The sequence below is a fragment of the Humulus lupulus genome, chromosome 7 (genome assembly GCF_963169125.1).
Source record: "Humulus lupulus chromosome 7, drHumLupu1.1, whole genome shotgun sequence".
NCBI lineage: Eukaryota > Viridiplantae > Streptophyta > Magnoliopsida > Rosales > Cannabaceae > Humulus > Humulus lupulus.
This window is the reverse complement of record NC_084799.1, coordinates 1,772,083-1,790,681: the sequence shown is the minus strand read 5'-3', so window position 1 is coordinate 1,790,681 and position 18,599 is coordinate 1,772,083. Positions and strand designations below refer to the sequence as shown.

At 30.3% G+C, this 18,599-nt stretch overlaps 2 protein-coding genes across 4 annotated transcripts; both read right to left on the bottom strand.

Moving 5' to 3' along the window:
- Positions 1-2,484: 2,484 nt before the first annotated feature.
- Positions 2,485-7,412, bottom strand: LOC133790246 (probable disease resistance protein RF9). The gene is made up of 2 exons (XM_062227808.1): positions 6,303-7,412; positions 2,485-4,441 (listed from the first exon to the last, which is right to left on the bottom strand). Exons 1-2 carry the CDS (start codon positions 7,357-7,359, stop codon positions 2,823-2,825), a joined length of 2,676 nt encoding a protein of 891 aa, XP_062083792.1. The 5' UTR covers positions 7,360-7,412; the 3' UTR covers positions 2,485-2,822.
- Positions 7,413-14,549: 7,137 nt separating this feature from the next.
- LOC133790245 (uncharacterized) lies at positions 14,550-17,807 on the bottom strand. 3 transcript variants are annotated; one of them, XM_062227806.1, is made up of 4 exons: positions 17,732-17,807; positions 17,421-17,507; positions 16,153-16,560; positions 14,550-14,899 (listed from the first exon to the last, which is right to left on the bottom strand). In XM_062227806.1, exons 3-4 carry the CDS (start codon positions 16,444-16,446, stop codon positions 14,777-14,779), a joined length of 417 nt encoding a protein of 138 aa, XP_062083790.1. In that variant the 5' UTR covers positions 16,447-16,560; positions 17,421-17,507; positions 17,732-17,807; the 3' UTR covers positions 14,550-14,776. The 3 variants fall into 3 exon arrangements, with proteins under 3 accessions (XP_062083790.1, XP_062083789.1, XP_062083791.1); XM_062227805.1 differs by lacking the exon at positions 17,732-17,807 and having other exon boundaries at positions 17,421-17,640; XM_062227807.1 differs by lacking the exons at positions 17,421-17,507; positions 17,732-17,807 and adding an exon at positions 17,239-17,385.
- Between the last annotated feature and the right edge of the window lie 792 nt (positions 17,808-18,599).

Here is an 18,599-nt window from a genome sequence, read left to right as displayed (position 1 = left end):
ATATAGTCTTATATATGTCTATATTGTATATATAAAAATGCAGATAACACCAAGACAAACTAAAGTTTTCGTTCACACATACAAATATATAAGTGTATATATGTATATATTGATTTTCTTGGCTTTGCAGTAATAAACATGACTAAATTATATTCACACATACAAGTGTATATATGTATATATATACTCAAGCAAAGTATAAAAAAAAAAAGAGAAGAAAGGGTAAAAGGACCAAGTCTATTATTCAAAACAAAAAATGTGGTCAAGGGTCAAGGTCTAAGTCCAAGTCTAGCTTACTTATAACTTACTCAGTTTTCCTTTCTTTAATTTCAAGTTTTGAACAAAGAAAACTTTATATTCATATGCAAATATTTATATATATATAACAATTTTTCTATAAATTTTAAATTAATCGCGCGTGCAATAATATATTTAAAATTAATTTTTAGTATTATAAATTATTTGAAATTTTTTAAAAATTTACAGAAATATTTTAAATAATTATAATATACACGGTAATAAAAAAAATTTACGAATCAAAAATACTTAAAATCTCATTAGTAGAGCTTAACGAAAAGCCCGGTAAAAAAATTCCTCCGTACATATATATAAAACTATTTAATTTAATGGAATTTAAAATTAGCACAAACATTTTAATATATATAATATAGTCAATGTTTGTTACTCCGTTTATATTAAAATAAAGTGACAGAGTCGGTGAAGAAGAATCATGTGATGAAATCAGATCAAACCATACTTACTTAGTTTGACCCATTTATTATAAACTAATATTAAAAATAGTGTGACGTGTCCAAGATCTCATCTCAGCCCACGTGGGCAATGCATAATAATACACGTGGCAAATTTAGTCAAAGACTCTCATCAAACTATTCAATTCTGTTCATTGCATCAAATGATTTTCAGTTTAAAAAAATGAATTACAAACCCAAATATAATACTTTGATGGTGGTATGGATCATCATATAATTAAATAAAAATACATGACCGACACTATATATAAATATGAATGTAGTTGTGGTGTGTCAGAATAGTATATAGAATCAATCGAGATATACCTAATAATTCAAGTTCCAAGTTAATTTTAATATACTAATGTCTTCTAGTTAGGTACTACATTAATTTACTCATAAAACATTCATAAATATCTACCAAAATTAAATGGGTGACTTGTCAGAATGATTTTTTTTTTTTTTAAAGAGAATCGTTAAGAGGCATTAGTGGATGGCGTATCGTTATTGGTGTAGTTTAATATTGAGTCCTATATATTTGAATTTAATAAATACCATTAGATATTTAACCAATTATGAAGTATCACCTCGCGTGTTGTTAGACATCTTAAGGTGTCAAATAACAACTATTTTTTTTAAAGTTATTTTGAATTCTAGTTTAGTTGTAATAATTTTTTACAAAATAATATTTCAGCTAGTCAAAAATTTAAACAGGTAGTCGAAAAATTCAAACAATTAATCGAAAAATTTAGATAACTTGACGAATTTTAGACATAGATCATTTTGTAAAAAAATATCACAAGTAAACCTGGGTACAAAACTATTAAAAAAACCATTTTAACCAATTTCTTAAATTAAATAAATAAATAAATTTAGATGTCAGTTGAATGAAATAAGTGAAGATACACAAAATATTGGATGGTTTTCCTCATTCCTTGTAAATGGATCGAATTGGGCTTGAATCACGCAATCAAATTCTTTTCTTGGGCCTATTAAGTTTCTATTTTAACATGTGATTGTGATATTGGAGAAAAATAACCAATATCCAAGTTCTCTATTATTTTTATACTTTTTTCAATTTTCTTGTTTAATTTTAAAAGTAACATTCCATCATATAAACTTCTTGTAACATACACCAAAAATGTTACTCTAAATATATGTAATAAACTTCTTGTAATATAGTTTTTGTGCAAAACAATTTGTTAGAAAATTCTAGCATACAAAAGTTGGTTTATTCACTGATTTTTGAGCTCTATAAATAGTGAAGTTGGTCACTTTGTGAGGTGTGTGAGTTGAGAGCACAATTAAGTATGTAACTAACAGTTTGTTTAGTATGGTGAATTGGAGAAGGCAATCTATTCTTAAGCCTTTTTTTTTTTTTTTGGTAGAATGAAATGGCTGTGGATTGCCATGGGTTCACAAAAAATAATCCCTGCTTTTTTTTTTTTCTTTCCTAAATATTATACCCAAAAACTTTTAAGGAAATATCAAAGCTATATAAAATAATCCATTTCCACTTTTTAATACTACATACTCAATCCTTCATTTGCTATATTTCTATCCTTGCCACCAAACAAAGTTAAGTGCGAGTGACTTATGTAGTGTTCAAGAGTAAAAGAGTGAGAAAAATAAATATAAGTTTTATTAAAGGAAAAGGGAATAAAAGAATATCATTATTGAAACATATATTTATATATATAATTATATATTTTATATCAAAGAGAGAATTAGAAAATGTATTACTTGTTTGAACCTTTCCTAAACATTTGTTGTGAAACAATTCCCAACAACTCTGATTTTCATCAAGACATGTAGGTTTATGGATATAACAATAATATTGGTGCGGTACATACAATTTTAAATGATTATATATCAGTGAAAATAGCTTTGTGTTACTACAAATTTATTCAAATAGCTTCAAATTGGAGAAAGTAAAAAAGAAGAGTGTAAAATGAGTGCGCAGCACCAGCTCAGCTCCCCTGCTAACTCATGGCTCTTCTTCGAAACCCTTCGAATTCATCATCTCTCAGATCTCATTCTGCATTTACATAGTAATATTAAACAAAATTACTATCAAAATGGAAGGGAATGTATCATTATTTCAACACTTGTAATGTGTCTTAACCCATCTGGAACTCTCCTCAATCTCTGGCATTGATCAATCGTCAAAGAGCGAAGACTAGACAAGGCCCCTTCCTCCACCTTCCACTCTTCTAGCTCATTCAAATCACTAATCTGAAGAGATTCCAATTGAGGGAAACCTCCTTTCGAGCACACCATCTCAACCCCCACAAAGCTATTATCACCAAGAGATAGGACTCTTAAACTCGATAACTTTTCTAGGGTTGGCATTGGATCATTCTTGAGATTACATCTGCGCAACTCTAACTTGGTAAGGTTTGGAGAGAATTGGTTGTCTTCTGGTAATTTTAGTATAGGCAACCACAGTTTCAGCTTATAAATTTTAGGGTAGCATAATATTGTAGGAACAATATCTGTTTCGCCCGGGAGATTAGATTGAACATGTAAATCCCAAAGACCATCCATTGTTACAATTGGTGGATCATGGAAAATTGTCCTCAAATTTGAATCCACTTCAATCTTTAATTTTTTGAGATTCGTCAATTGCAAAAGATCGTTCCTATCAAGGCATTTAGTTCGAACACATGCTAGTGTTTGTAACTTTCTAAGGTTACTTAACCCCATCAAACTATTACCATATCCACAGTAGCTAGGCAAGCATAAATGCCTCAATTCCTTCAACTTCCACATTCCTTTTGGTAGTTCATGATTTATTATTTTGCACCTTACTAGATTCAAAGTCTGCAGGCATTTCAAATTGGCAATAGAAGGTGGGATATTTCGAATTGTATTATGCATACTCAAAAACCTTAGGTGGATAAGATTCCCAATTTTCTCAAACGACTTCTCCTTAAGTTGAAAATTAAGTTTCAAGACTCTAAGCACCTTAAAGCGATTGAAATCAAGGCTCCACTCCAATACTCCAAAAGCAATAGTAAGACACCTCAGAGAGCAACTTGCACGATCGATAACATGGTAGAAATCATCAGCACATTCACTAAAACTGTAGATGGCAACTCTCCGTACATTTGCGACCGATACAGACAATGGCTCGTCCTTTTTTTTGTTCCTTAAATCAACAAACTCAAGAAAGTCTTCCTCTTTGGCTTTGGACAAGCACAGATCTCGCATCAGATCATGAATACGACATGTTTTCATTCTTCCCGTTGAACCCCAACTCTCCACCTGAATCATGCTTCTCTCCACCAGCTCAGTTAAGTAAGCATATGCCAGATCCTCCACAGAATCCATTGAGCTTCCCCTTAATGATACGAACCCTTCTGCCATCAATAAAAGGCATAATTCTTTTACATGTATATTGAAGTCTTCGGGGTAACGAGCCAAGTATAGAAAACAAGGCTTCAAGTAAAGTGGCAACTCATCGTAACTCAAACCCAACACCCATGAAACGCCACCGTATTCTGAGTTATCATGTGGCCTGCCTTTACTTATGTACATCATTACATTCTTCTTCACCGCCTCCCATTCTACGATTGTGTGTTTTGTAGAAAGAAGCCCACCAAGCACGATAATGGCTATTGGCAAACCACCGCAATGTTTAACCATTTCTCGTCCTATTTTTTCCTTTCTTTCATTCTCTAATGATGAGCCTAAAAATCGTACATCAAAAATGTTAAAAATTCACCCAATCTCTTATTCTATTTTAAATTTATTATCTTGTGATGTGTTCAAATTATTTTGCCACAATCAAATTATTATTAAATTTTGTAGTTGAGAATATTATCTTGTGGACGAAAAATTAAGAAAGAAAGAATATATTTGAAAATATTTTGACCAAATTCAGGTTTATGGTACTTTTTTTATCCATTTCGCAAAATCATTTAACAAAATACAAAAACATATCGCATATTCAGAAAAAATACAAAGGTCAAATTAGTATTTTTTTTTTCCTTTAATATTTTATATTCCAAATCCAATTATATATTTTTGAAAAGTTTTAATTTTACTTTTAATATTGATAGATATTTATTCAATTTAATTCTTTTCTCAACCTTATTATATGATGTTTTGTTTTTAGAAAATAATGTATTTATTTTCGTTATTTAAGTTTTCTTTAATTTATTATGTTAAAAAAATGCAACTCTTCTTTAATTAAATGATATTTTAATTGAAAAAAAAAACCTATTTTCTTACAAGTGCGGAGCAGGTGCTCCACCTAGTATGTAAAATGGTGTGATTAAAAATTTGGTCAACCTATACAAAAAAATTTGATCAAGTTATTTTGTTTTTTTTTTCTTACTATTCATTCATAAGGTTATTTGGCATTTTGTGCACATTTTATATACTTGTATATATTATTGTAAAATATAAATTGTAATATACTTATATACTCTCATAGATAATTACATTAAAGCACATTTTTTTATTTTAATTATTATTTGTTGTTGATTTGATTAATGCTATTATTATAAATGCATTAACAATTATCATTAACTAAAATCACATAATATATAATAAAAAAAACTAATATAATTAATCTATTAACAATTATAATCCAATTATTATGTGTAAAGTTTTTGCATAAATTTTGTGTCATTTCTAACAGTATTACACTAATTCTTAGTATATTTGTTCTCTTTATTCTAGTTGATTAAAACGTGTGAGTGAGTATTATTCAAAAGTAAAAGTATGAATGGAGTGACATTGTGAGAAAAACAAATATAAATAAATTTAAGTAAAAAAAAAAAAAGTGAATGATGTGTGTTGGGGTCAGTTGGAGAGTATTGAGTCTCTTGGTTATCATTTTTGCCATAATAAAGTAAAGGTTTTGGCATAAATGCGTCCTAAGTTTTACTTTATTTGGCAATTTAGTTCCTAAGAAAAAAAAACTTGGCCATTAAGTCCTTATTATTATTTTATTATTTTTTACAAAATTCTTAGTTCTTAAATGTTTTATTTTTATTTTTTATTTTTCATATATATTTTATTGGACCCTATGTTTTGTCCAATTAACTATTTTGACTATATATTTTGACAAATAATTTTTTGGACCCTATATTTTGTAAAATGATTTAAATAGAACCCTAAACTCGATTTTGGTCAAAGTTTTCTAAGCAAAAATTACAAATAATTTACCAAATTAACAATGTAAAATAAAAATAAAATCATTTTACTTAACAACTATGTTCTTATATTCAATTTAACATTCTTAAAAATTGAGTTTAGGGGTCTATTTGAATAATTTTACAAAACACACGATCCAAAAAGAAATTTATCAAAACACGGAGTCCAAACAAGTAATGAGATAAAAAAAAAAAGTAAAAAATGTGTAATATATTTTGAAAAATATCAAAATTATCTATAAAAAAAAAAACTTAGATTTTAGTTAAAAATTAACTAAGTGACTTAATTGTTAACTTAAAGGACTTGATTACCAAAAAAATATTTAGCATCATTGAAATATATATAAAGAGAGAAGAGAAGAGAAGAGAAGAGGGTAAAGTATATTACTTGTTGGATCGTTTCCAAAATGGGACTTGTTCTGAAACAACTCCCAGCTCTCATTCTCGTCGAGGCACTTAGGTTCGTGAATCACTCCACTTCGATCCGCATGCAAAGCAACACTCTTTATCCGAGTAGTGAGTAAAATCTTGCTGTCAGTTCCATCTCGAGGGAATGCAGCTTTTAGAGAATCCCAAGTTGAAGTAGTCCAAATATCATCAAGCAGTACCAAACATTTTCTCTGTTTTTGAAGGTTGTAAAGCTCCTTGGCTAGCTCACTATCCTCCATGCCTCTGATTTCCTGTTTTTTGGCTTGTGTGGGAGAAGCCAAGGCAAACAAAATCCCTTCCCATACCTCTCGGACAGAACATTGCTGAGATATTGAAGCCCAGGCAAAACAGTCAAAGTGAGCTCTGGCTTGGGGATGGTGATAGACTTTTCTGGCAAGGGTAGTCTTCCCCAAGCCACCCATCCCACAGATGGAGATCACCCTATGCCTGTGAGCATTCTCTTCCGAAGTCAAAAGGGTTACCAATTCTTCGATGTCTCTGTCGAATCCAACAATGTCATTCTCCTCAACGTGAGAATAAGCTCGCCTCAGCTGCCTTTGCTCCTGGGCGTGCCTTGGAGAAGTCTCGGCTGCCCTTTCCAATGACCTCTGAACTCCATAACTCTGTAACTGTGAAGTCCAGGTATCAATGTTGGATGAGATCTTGTCTATGGTTTTTCCAACTTCCCGGACAACAAGTACGTGAACAGACTCTTTCAGTGCACGTGCGATACGTCCACGGCTCTTATCAGAAGCCACTTTGAAGACATAAGCTTCGATCACATCCTCCAAGTCGTAAGAAGTCTCCCTGGCTTTAACAACCAGTAGATACACTCTCCTATCACCATTTCTTACGAAAGTATCTGCATCTTCCAACAAGGCCAGGATACACTGCAGCTTGATCTTTGCTTTCTCCACTTTGTCTCTGACTGAAAACAAGAACTTGATTTCTTCAATTAGCAAGTTTCCAAGCCTTTGATTCACTCCGTCAACAATAGCCTTTGTCACCATCGCCATCTCTTCTTGTTTTGTTTTGTTGTTTGTTTGAAGGGTTTCACTCTTGAAATGTAGAGTTATATCAAATCAATCTCCACCACTCATATATATATATACTCATATACTCTGCCATTGATTCCTTTCCTTTCTCTGACTCAAAAACCACTCCTCGAATAACTCTCTCTCTCATTTTCTTGTGTGTCTTTTGCTTTAGTTTCATCATTCATATTCTTTGCCATGATTCCTTAATGTGATGACTTTAATTAATAACAATGGCAAGAATAATTCTGACTGTATAACCACGGCTTGAATAACTCTCTAAATTTCATTCTGTTCTTAATTTTCTCATCACTCATATTCTGATTCCATTATCCAACCCAGCAACCACGCCAGGAATAACTATCTCAGTTATTACAATAGTGAAACACAATAGAGAAAGTGAGCTGTGAGTGAGACATTGTTGGAGTTAGACACATATGGGTTAAGTTGTTAGGTGTTAAACAAGTGGTTGTTGACCATCTTCTGTTATATCAAGTTGCAGAAGTTAGTTGTTGCAGTATTACTCTACTGAGTATAAATACGTCTACATTTTACATTTCAATAGTAAAGACTCACTCATTTTCTCAGTTCTAGCTAATGATATCTTGTAAATTTGATGATGATGATGATGATGATAGTGAAGGCTGCCAATTTCCAATTTTGAATGAACCATGCTTGTGTAGTTTTTATGCTTGGTGATATCTACTAATTAATTGGTTTCTCTGAATTGATATAAATATATAAGATAATTCTTTTATAGGTTTCACTTTTAAGTCTTATCGGTGAGACTTTCATTGTTCTCGACCTGTGAGCAGTTTTCGACGCGATTTTATTTTATGATCATGTATATTATAGCTATTTAGAGCATCAACGCAATTTTTAGAAAATTCTGAATAGTTTACAGTACCGAAAACTTGGTTCAAATGTGTTCTTGCACGCATGACTAATTTTTTTTATGCGCGTGGAAAGTAACATATTTGAAAGTTTTCGGTCCTGTAAACTATTCAGAATTTTCTGAAAATTTGCAGATGCTCTAAACAACTACAATATGCACGGTCATAAAAAAAATCACGCTGAAAACTATTCACGAGTCGAGAACACTGAAGAGCACCACCAATAAAGCTTAAAGTGAATTCTCATAAAAAAATTCTCCTATATATATCTTCGTGTTTTCATAACAATAATAATGATAATCAAGAAGAGCAGAGAACAAGTAGTGTCTGCATTGTTACATAATCATTACATATAAAAACAAACATTAAGTAATTGCCAAATAACACTGTTCTTGACTTGTATAAATATCAGCCTTGTTTGCCTTTGTTTGTAACTACAGACTTTATACATCAATAAACATCACATTTTTCTCATCATATTTTTCTTTGTCCATTCTCTTATTTCCACCATGAATTAATATTACACGTAGTTGTACATGGTGTTTCCATTCCAAAGATTATTAGTAAGTTCTTCGTACGAGTGTCCCACATGAAAAGTGTCTACACACACTCAACAATTTATAATTTATAAAAACTTGAGTTTGTTTACATTGAGATTAAGCCTCGATGTATTTAGTATATCTTTATGAAATAATTGATATAAATTTTAATTTCTTCTATTTTATTTCTTTTAGAAATTTGATATGATATTTTGATAATTCTATACTGGCCAAGATAAGAAATATAAACCATACATATTTAGTCTGGAATACTCAATGAATCGATTGTAGTTGCACAATCCTGAGTGTGGAAGGGCGTGTATTAGTTGTGTTATTTATTAGAGGTTAAATTGAATCGATTGTAGTTGCACAATCCTGAGTGTGGAAGGGCGTGTATTAGTTGTGTTATTTATTAGAGGTGAATATTTAACCTAAAAAACCGAACACTTGTCATTGAAACAGACACGTCAGAATCGAACATCAACATTGGTTAAGTATACAAACAAATAAATGGTGCTTCAAACTAAGATGATTAGTATGTTGTACGTTTCAAACTATTTCAATTCAAAAGGTTTTCATAATGCATGATTATGAGCTTTTTGAAAGAGTATTATAATAATTGGGCTACAAATTAAAAGTCTTTTTAAAGCCCAGTACGCATGCTTTAGTATTACAAGAAAAGTAGGCCCAGTACTCTCTAGCTTTCTCAGCTTACTGAAATTTTGATGGGAATACTTCTAGAAATAGCGATGGCAATGGAAATTTGGTCTGTGGATGTGCTCAGGTGATTGGCTCCGGTGATGTGCTCCGATGACATGCTTAGGTGAATTGATCCAGCATTTTTACGATTGCTCCGGCGAGTTTACGGTTGTTATTCTAACATTGACGATTACTCCGACGATTTTACGATTGCTCTCCACCGACTTTGATGATTCCCTCGGCGATTTAACAATCGCTCCATCAATTCCCTTGGATTGCTACCACCTTTCTATAATTGTGAGTATGGAATCTCTCTTTATTTCTCTTTCCAAACACTCGTTAGTCTAACGTAGCCATAACCATACTTACTTTTATTTTTGAGTTCCTTGTTTCAGCTTGGTTTATGGACTGAGAATGATAATGCTTTAGATGATCATTTTTCTGATACGCGTTCACTAGGAACATTTGCAACATTATTCTTACAATTCATATTATTAATTTTAAGCTAGAGCAGCAAGTACTCGTATATGTGTTTGTGTTTATATGTTGTATCATCTAAAATATTACTACTCTATTTAGCGTGATTAATGCAATCTTGTTGCTCACCTGTTTGTTGGCTGTGTGTAAATGAATCTACTCAGTACTTAGGCCCTTGGGTTTAAGGCAATAAGCTTCCTAATAACTCCCACTGGATAGAGTTGTTGTCCAAATTATATTTGCAAATACTGCTCTGTTAACAAATATTATTGTGCTCTGTTCGTGAGGAGAAAATATTAGTCACTGTTCGGCTTAGTGTTAGGTCCCGACCAGTGACCCTCGACCAGTGGGCGCACATCCTAAGCACGCACGAACTCGTACGGACGAATGGGCAGAGTAAATGTCACGACCAGTGACGCGGCCCATGAAGGGTCCATGTGGCTTGGGCAGTTTGAGGATTTCTTAGCATGGATGTACTCCTCCTTCTTAAGTAACTTAGCATTATGGGCCGGCCATTTAGTTTATGGGCTTGTCCATATGCTTTAGGTAGATATTTTTAAGGGAAATGGATGGTGGGGAGCTTGCCACTTGTCGGCCTAAGGTGTTCTCTAGTTTCCTATATAAAGGGCAAGACCCTCACTTGTTTAGGGGCTGCCATTACATTTCTCCATATTTGTACACCATATTCTTATCAATACAAAGCACGGATTCTTTTTACATTGTTACCTTGTTCCTTTCACTTAGTTGCTTACACTCTTTCGGAGTGGTTGTCCATACCCACTCTCTTAGGCTGACTTTGCCGACGGACTGGTGAAGTGCCGCACTCCCTAACCTCAGTGGGTTCGGAGCGTGTCATTAGGCCACCTAGCCGGAGAGAACAAGCACTTTATGATCTAATAGCTTGGGAATACGTGGATGAGCACTCCATTGTTTTCAACAGCCCAAATCATGAAAGGACTATTAATACATATTAATAGTACATATATAATCTCTGTATATGTACATATTAATGTATTTTCTTTTTTTTATTAATCAAATATTAAATGTTTAATTAGACATGTTCACACATAGCATTTAATAATCAAAATCATTAACAGTGGAGGACTATTAATACTGCCAAGAAAGTTAAAGTTGGGGACGGATTTGCAAAAAAACATTAGGGACCAACTTGCCAAAAAAAATTAATCTGACTTATAAATAGAGATATTGTTCAAAATTTATATAGTTATAAAAAAATATAATATAGAAAAAAATCATGATATGGACTTACGCATTGAAATATTTAATATTTGGGGCCAAAAATATAGTTGTAAAATGTTTATTTTAATAAAAATATAAAAATAATTTCACTTTTACTTTATTATGTATTTTAAAAGTAGGTGTAAGATATATATATATATATATATATAAGTTTATTGTTTAATAACTAACAATAAGGATAAAAAATCAAATTAAGTGTATAAAAATATACAATTTTATAAAATAAATATAAATAAAATACTTGTTTTAATGATAATAATGATATTTATGTAAGCAAAATAGTATTTTTAATTATCCTTAATTATTGTAGTTCCAAAAGTTTAATTAGTCATATTCCCAAATCGGTCATCAAACTTTTTTTTGTTGATAAAATAGTCCCCCAACTGTTAGTGATTAATGATAAAGAACTAATGTTGCTAAAAAAATTAAAATTAAGGATCAAATTACCGAATAAAAAAGTTTGAAGACCAACTTGTTAAACTGGTGTATAATTAAAGAACGTGCCACACAAATAATCTTAATTTTATAATTTTATCTTTAAAATTATATTAAAGTTTTACAGTTTCAAACTTAAATCTCAAATCTTATCCTTACTTTTTTTTTTTTAAATTGTATAATTAATTTTAATAATATCTTAGACTAAGATATATAAATAAGCAAATAATAGGAATGAAATTGAAAAACCATATTTTATTTATCCATTTTTTAAAACAAATAAATTTAAAATATTTTAAAATTAGATCATGAAGTTTATTGTGAAACATTACTCATATATATATATATAAATATGAATGTAGTTATAGTGTGTTAGAATAGTATATAAAATCAATCGAAATACCTAATATTCAAGTTCCAAGTTAATTTATCCATTTGCTCATCTACTCTTATAAAACATTTATAAATGTCTACCAATACAACACATAAATAAATTTAGATGTGATTAAATGAAAGAAGTGAAGATACAAAAGATTGAATAGTTTATTTCTTGTAAACCTTTCTTGGGCCCAAGAAGTCTCTATTTTAATTTTTTAAAAGAAAAAATAACCAACTCCTGTGTTTTCTATTATTTTTATAATTTTGCAATCTTTATTGTGATATCACAGGTTCTAAATTTTACTATTATACCCCCATTGAATGAGACTAGCTAGTTAATTAACTTGAGCACAAATGATTCTGCCTAGAAGAATGCATTTCTTTTAATGAGTTTATTTTCGTTGAAATTAGTTCAATCACACAAAATAATAAATTTGAAAAACTTAACTGTAATGTAAATATTAAAAAATATAAGATTATGTGGTTCAACACTCGATGTGAGTGACTACATTCATGGGAAACACAAGCACCACACCTTCTTTTTTATTGCTTAATCTTCAATATTACAATCAACAAGAATTATACAAAAAATGAGTTCTTAAAACTCAAAATCTAAATAGTACAGAAATTTGACTAAACCCTTTGAGAGAAAATTAAGTACTAAAATCTAAAATTTGAGATAAGTCTCTTTATCCAAATCTCTAAGGTTGAGTAATTTATAATGTACACCTAAATAATTCCATCAACCAACTTAACCGGTTTTTAAATCAATAAGAACTTGTCAACGGTGCAAGTAGTCTCAATCACTCACAACAAACACGTTAACCAAAATTAGAGCAGAGGTGATGATGTGGTGGTACAAAGTCGTGACTCGGCTTCATGTAGATGAGTTGCAGCCTACAATCCAAACTCATACACCATTACATTCCATTTTAGATTAGAAATTAATAGGTTTAATCACACATGTTTTCTACTTGTCTCTCCTTATTTGGCTAAAAATAATAATGAAAAAAAACAAAAACAATATATATATATAAAATTAAAATATTTTTTCTTCGTAAAAATTGTAAACAAATATTTCTTATTATTATTTATATATATAACAAGAAAAGTACTGAAGAATTGTTAAAGGACGATAACGGTGTCCAACACTACATGACGGTGTCATATCACTATTGGTGCAATTTATTATCAGGTCTCACATATTTTTATTTAGTAAGTAATATAAGAAACAACTAACTATTTATAAGGTGTCACCTCACGTGATATTAGACACATTATGGTGCCTAATAGCAATGCTCAAAATTCAAAGATACTTGGCTTCACTTACACAAAACTAAACAAATTCCTTTAGCTTTTAGCATGGACAGACTCCTAATTTGCCCAAAATCAAGTGATATTACACAAGTTTTCGTTATGAAAACAAGCAATAGTTGGCAAAGGCCTCGACAACATTAGTTTCTACATTAAGAAATCTCTTCCAATGCAGCCTTTAGCCAAGAATATGTTCTTTTTTTTTTCTAATAAGATAATCAATTATTTATGTGACATATTTCATATATTTATATTCTTCATATAAAAAATAAAAAATAAATAAAAAGTAAAGCATAACTTGTCGACTTGACTTGTTGTTGAGCTAAATCTTCATGTGTGCCAAAAGCCAAGCAACCGCTTCTTTTCTTTTCTTTTTTTAAAGTTTTTTGTTTTGTTTGTTACTTCCTATTATTCTCACTTTCTATATTAATGGGAAAACATGAAAATTTGGGCTGCATAAAGTGGATCATCGAATGGTCCCTTTAGTTTTAAACAATTGTATTTATTTTTCAAGTTAATAATGTTGTTTTGCTATATAGCCCTTCAAATATATTTTGATATATTATTATACAACAAAATTAGAGTATATTAGGGAATATATAATCACTATCATTTTAATTTTTTTAGAAAAATTTAAATGCTCATTTACATATTTATGGTTTCATTATCTTTAAATACACATTATTATTTTACCAATTAATAGAAAATATCCTATTGAGCTAAATTTTTTGTCAACATTCATTTTGATAAGATAATAATAAACTCTCTTTTATTTATTTGAAATTGAATTATAATAAAATATAGATTTTAATTAAATTGTTTATGAAAAAGTAAAAGAAATATAAAATTTTTGTTTAAAAATAAATAAAAATCATTACATGATTCTAAAATGAATTTTATTTCAAAAGGTGAGATATTCTATTTTATTTAGAAAAATGTATATTTAAAAAATATTATCTTATTAAATATCAATTTCAATTAACATTGAACTTACGAGAGTATTTTATATAATTGATAATAAGTTTATTAAAATGATAAAAGTATAAATGAGTATTAAAATACAATAAAATAAAATATTACACTTCCAAAATAATATTCTAAATTGCCACAAATTTATGTGGTATTTTTTTAAAAAAAATAACACACTTCATTCATCATGGAACTTATGATTGTAAGATACTTTCCCAACCTCTCCAAAGTCATTTCCTCCAATATTTCAAATTCAATATACAAAATTTTCATGTAAATTTAGTCTAAGATATATAAAGATGATATACCAAAAGAGTAGATGGCTTCATAAATATACAAACTACCTCTCATGAATATGAAGAAGAGAATGCAAATTATATTATAATATATATATATATATTAATATTGTAATTATTTATTAATACTAAATTATGCTCAATGGGGAGGCCAATAAATTCCTTCTCTTGAGCATGGGAGAGGAGCTGGTTGAGCAATAAAAGTAGGATACTGCTGACCTGGCATCACTACTGAGAAATCAGATGCATATGATGTTGACACCTGTAAGTAAACACATTCAATTGGCATCAACTCTATATGAATTTTGAACACTAACATTAGAGAAAATAAGACAAGTAACCATACAAAAAAGGGCACCCAAGTCATTTTGCAACATTTATATATGATTTTTTTCTATTTTTTTTTTACTAGGCTCCCCAACCAGAAAACTATGTAATATATTGACTATAAACATTTTATTAGCAAACTAATTTTAGAAAAAAATTTTGAAAAATTAGTTTGACGATAAAATTATACTAACCCTATGTTTGGTCGGGAAGAAAAGAAAATGAAATGAAAAATAAAATTGAGTTGTTTGGTAAAAAAAAAAAATAGAGCAAAGAGGAAAAATATAGGGTGGGATCCACCAAATTTTTTTCTCTCCGTTTGGAAAGAAAAATAGATAGAAAAATCTACTACAAAAGAATAAAAGTAAAAAGACTAAATATTTTTACAAAATCTTATAATATTAATATTTTGTAGAATAATATAATAATTTTATTATATTCCAATTTTGTTTCATTCTTACATACCAAATTACTAGCAAGTAAATATATTTTCATTTCTTTCTTTCTAATTTTCTTTCCATCACATATTTTCCTTCTTTCCTATTTTCTTTCTTTGCTACCAAACATAAGGTAAGCGACCCTAAATAAACAATTCTGGCCGTAAGGGTCGCTTGGTGTAAATTCAATAAAGTAAATATATTTTCATTTCTTTCTTTCTAATTTTCTATCCCTCACATATTTTTCATCTTTCCTATTTTCTTTCTTTGCTACTAAACATAGGGCAAACGACCCCAAATAAGCAGCTCTGGCCATAAGGGTCGCTTGGTGTAAATTCAATGAAGTAAATATATTTTCATTTCTTTCTTTCTAATTTTTTATCCATCACATATTTTCCTTCTTTCCTATTTTCTTTCTTTGCTACCAAACATAGGGCAAGCGACCCCAAATAAGCAGCTCTGGCCGTAGGGGTCGCTTGGTGTAAATTCAATGAAGTTATTTTGTAAATTTCACACTTTCATGTTCTTGGTTTAACAATTTTTAAAACATCCGATTCGAACCCTAGACTAAGAGTTCGCACAACGTGATTTGGTGCGGTTTTGTATTATTTCTAATACCAAATCGCACCTATCGGTTTTTGAAAAACTCAAAACAAAACCACACTACAAACGTTGTAAAACCAAACAAACCACATGCCCGACCACAATTGAAGTAAAAATATGAACAAGTTGAGATTTGACAAGGACTTACATTTTGAGGATTTCCAAGTTTTTGAAATGTGCCTGACTCTAGAGAAGAGTTGGTGATATCTTCAGGAGAAGAAAAAGAAGACGTTGGCTTGAATAGATGCTCAAAAATGGCCATGATAAGAAACATAGAAATCAAGATAGCTGTGGCCACAAAACCAAAGGAAATTGCATTCATTGATGTTCCAAAGCTTTTCCATGTAGCTTCACGATCAACTCCTGCTTGAGATGGAGTTGGATCTGAGCTTGCATAAATGTTCCATGGCTGCTTTGAAGTTTCACTATTAATATCATTCATAGTAGTCTCCACCCCCCACTTTCTTACAACTTAATTTTGACCTTTCTTGAGGTCAAAGGGAGTTAATACTATTTGATTTTTCTTTAAGGACACTTTGCTCTCTAATCTATGCACCTGCAACAAATGACAAAGATCAAGAAATTAAGAAGAGGGTCAGTCTCATTGAGTTGAATAGAAGTATTATGAGACCACTACATTTACATAAAGAGATAGAAATAGTTGTGTGTGTGTTTTTTTTCCCTTGAATTTCTGTAGTATAATCTTAGCAAAAATGGTAAGAAGAAAGGACAGCAAGTAAGTAGAGTGAACAAGATAACCATAAACTTTTTGTACCAAGAAAAGGAGAAGAGAAATGGTGTCATTCTCATTGAGTTGTATGGAAAACCACTTCTTAAAATGTGAAAAAGGTACATGAAAAAAGAAAAAAAGAGTAAGAAAATAGTTGGGTTTTTTTTTCTTTCTTAAACTAAAACACATAATCAAGTTAAAATAACAAGAATAAAACATTAAAATACAGAGTAAGAAATGCAAAAGCTTTACCATAAATACAGTAATTAAACAACATAACCATAAACTTTACCAAGAAAAGGAGGAGAATTGATATCATTCTCACACTGTTTAGAAGCATTATTATGAGTACTGCAATTGCATGAAGAGAAACTCATGAAAAACCACTTGTGAAAATGGGTTTTTTTTTTTTTTCTAAACTAATTCAAGAAAACACATAATCTAAGCTAAAATAACAAGAAATGGCAGCAAGTAAAAGAAGCAAAAATCAAGACTAAGCATTACTCTTCTGTAAAGATGCCTGGATGAGCTTTAGCTAGATGAACTAATAATGCTAGTTGGTGACCACAAATACAGTAATTAAACAAGATAACCATAAACTTTTTAACAAAGAAAAGGAGAAGAGAAATGATGTTATTCCTTGTGATGGAAGAAGTTATATAATAAAAGAGAATGAATAAACAAACCTGTTTTTTAGGCTTAGAGAGGTTCATATCATAGCCATTGTTTTTGGTCCAGAGATATAGGAGCATATATCATCTTAGTTTAGGATTCTGCTAAGAAAAAACAAGACACCCACGTTTCTCAATGCATTATTTAAAGAATGTAGAGTCTACCCAGGTAAAGCTTTATACCACAAACAATAGAAAATGTAAAGACAAAGTTATATGATGATGATAATCCCATTGGTACCCTTTTCTTTCTTTCTTTCTTTTTTTTTTATGTGTTTTTGTTGATGTTCATGATCCTTTGATGCCTAACTTAATTGATACTATACCTTGTCTGAAGAAACACAGTTAAAAATAATCAAAAGAATGGGCCTTTCATGTCTGTATAGCCAAAACCAAGTGTGGCCAAACCTATTCTATTTGGTTGCTTTTTAAAAGCTGTCAACTTTAAGTGCCTAAATTTCATTTAGGTACTGATTTATTCATTAAACCCACATGTTTAAGTGTGTAAGTAAAGACCTTTATTCTTCTGACTCTTTTGCAAATTATTATTATTATGATTTTCTCAACCAATCAAAATCATAATAACCACAGCCTTGATCATACATAATTAACCATATGATTTAACACCTTAACCATCTTCCACCATAGATATATATGATTGTGACTATCATTTTTTGAATTGGTACAACTTAAAAGATGGAAAAATCCACATGGGTTTGGCCAGGGCAAGGGAAATATCACTCATGGAGATGGTTGTTTGTACTATGAAAAAGAAATAATATATATAAATATATATAGGAAATTTTAAATTTTCTTACAGCGCTGCACTTTAATTTTTATCGGTGGGGTTCTCAGTGTTTTCGACCAGTAAACAGTTTTCGGCGCGATTTTTTTTTATAACCGCATATATTTTAGCTATTTAGAATATTTTACAAATTTTCAGAAAATTCTGAATAGTTTACAGTACCGAAAACTAGGTTCAAACAAACGTGTTTGAAAATAATTTTCGGTACTGTATACTATCCGAAATTTTCTGAAAATTTGCAAAATGCTCTAAATTACTACAATATACATGGTCATAAAAAAAATCGTGCTGAAAACTATTTACGAATCAAGAATACTGAGAACTCGACCGGTAGGGCTTAAAGTGAAGTCCCGATAAAAAAATTCTCTTATATATATATTAAGATAAAG

What these genes read in the sequence shown, in the direction of transcription:
- LOC133790246 (XM_062227808.1), bottom strand. Translation starts at nt 7,359, where the DNA reads ATGGCGATGGTGACAAAGGCTATTGTTGACGGAGTGAATCAAAGGCTT. An exon ending in TTTTGGAAACGATCCAACAA is followed by an intron (nt 4,442 to 6,302) that starts GTAATATACTTT and finishes TACGATTTTTAG; the next exon opens with GCTCATCATTAGAGAATGAA.
- LOC133790245 (XM_062227806.1), bottom strand. Translation starts at nt 16,446, where the DNA reads ATGAATGATATTAATAGTGAAACTTCAAAGCAGCCATGGAACATTTAT. An exon ending in AACTTGGAAATCCTCAAAAT is followed by an intron (nt 14,900 to 16,152) that starts GTAAGTCCTTGT and finishes GTTTACTTACAG; the next exon opens with GTGTCAACATCATATGCATC.